Source organism: Sphaeroforma arctica (assembly GCF_001186125.1).
Source record: "Sphaeroforma arctica JP610 unplaced genomic scaffold supercont1.7366, whole genome shotgun sequence".
Classification (NCBI taxonomy): Eukaryota; class Ichthyosporea; order Ichthyophonida; genus Sphaeroforma; species Sphaeroforma arctica.
In genome coordinates, this window is record NW_014033192.1 from 1 (window position 1) to 1444 (window position 1444).

The 1444-nt window shown below is 36.3% G+C and overlaps 1 protein-coding gene across 1 annotated transcript; it reads right to left on the minus strand.

The window, feature by feature from the left end:
* Positions 1–631: 631 nt before the first annotated feature.
* SARC_16114 (hypothetical protein) lies at positions 632–1054 on the minus strand (the record flags this gene model as incomplete). The annotated part of the gene is made up of 2 exons (XM_014289777.1): positions 632–761; positions 960–1054. The coding sequence occupies 2 exons, from the start codon at positions 1052–1054 to the stop codon at positions 632–634; spliced, it is 225 nt and encodes a 74-aa protein (XP_014145252.1).
* Positions 1055–1444: the final 390 nt, after the last annotated feature.

The window sequence follows — 1444 nt, forward strand, 5'->3', positions numbered from 1 at the left end:
ATAATATTATTTTTACAGACTATAATATTACAGACTATTACCATACCAACTAATATATTCTAAAATAGTCCAAGCTAATAGATTATACATGATGGGAGAATCAAACAGTGCTCGTACTCGCATTTCGATGATACCAGGTTTCTCCTGGATCCTTAAAGGACAATATCCATTTAATCGAACCAAGTTAAGACATCTTAATCACCACATGCTATAAATTACACACTCACTAATCAACCACCACATACTATGCATATACAATGCCAGTAAAACATAGTAAGCTATAAACAACTCACTCACTAATCAACCACCACATACTATTCATATACGGTGCCTGTAAAACATACTAAGCTATAAATCACACACTCACTAATCAACCACCACATACTATGCATATACAATGGCTGTAAAACATACTAAGCTATAAATCACACACTCACTAATCAACCACCACATACTATGCATATACAATGGCTGTAAAACATACTAAGCTATAAATCAAACACTCACTAATCAACCACCACATACTATGCACATACAATGCCTGTAAATCATACTAAGCTATCAACCACCCACTCACTAATCAACCACCACATACTATGCCTATACAATGCCTGTAAAACATACTAAGCTATCAACATGTACTAACCTTCTTGCAGAAGGGGCAACCCTCGTACTCGTACAGAATCAGTGTCTTTTCAGGCTGCACTGATTGGCCTACGCCACAGAACGTCCCGTTACCCAACCGCACGGCAGCAGCAGTCCTGACACTCACAAGAAGTGAAGGAAACAAAGGAATCACGCGTTTAGTTTGATGCAAGTATGGACATATATATATATATTATGCATGCTGAATCATAACTAGAACGATACACATACATACAAGTATAACTATTAAACACATGGCTTATGCTACATCACAACCAGAAGAATGAAGAATACCTACACATAAGTATACCTACCACGTTAGCGTCAGATCCAACGGACGCTTGGCGTATGGAATGCGATAGAGCGTTTTCAGCACTCCGCTGACGACTCCCAAAACACGTTGAATCATACTGTCACTTCTTCTGTTGTGGATATGAAAGTATAACGGTTAGCTCAACAACCGAAAGTGAGAGAACATTATCATCGGTATATAATATGAGAGTGACATTATAAGGTCCGTTGGATATGGGAGAGTAATAGTATATGCAGACACTGCGAGTGGTACATAGTCACCTCGAAGTACATCTACACTTAGGTGTGCATGTGAATGAGCACATCACATACATATATATGAATATATATATATATATATATATACCTACATGAACAGATACGAATACAAAATATACACTAACATTCATATACATATATATACACATGTACATATATGTATACACAACATCCATACATATACACACACACACACACACATATATATATATATATATATATATATACA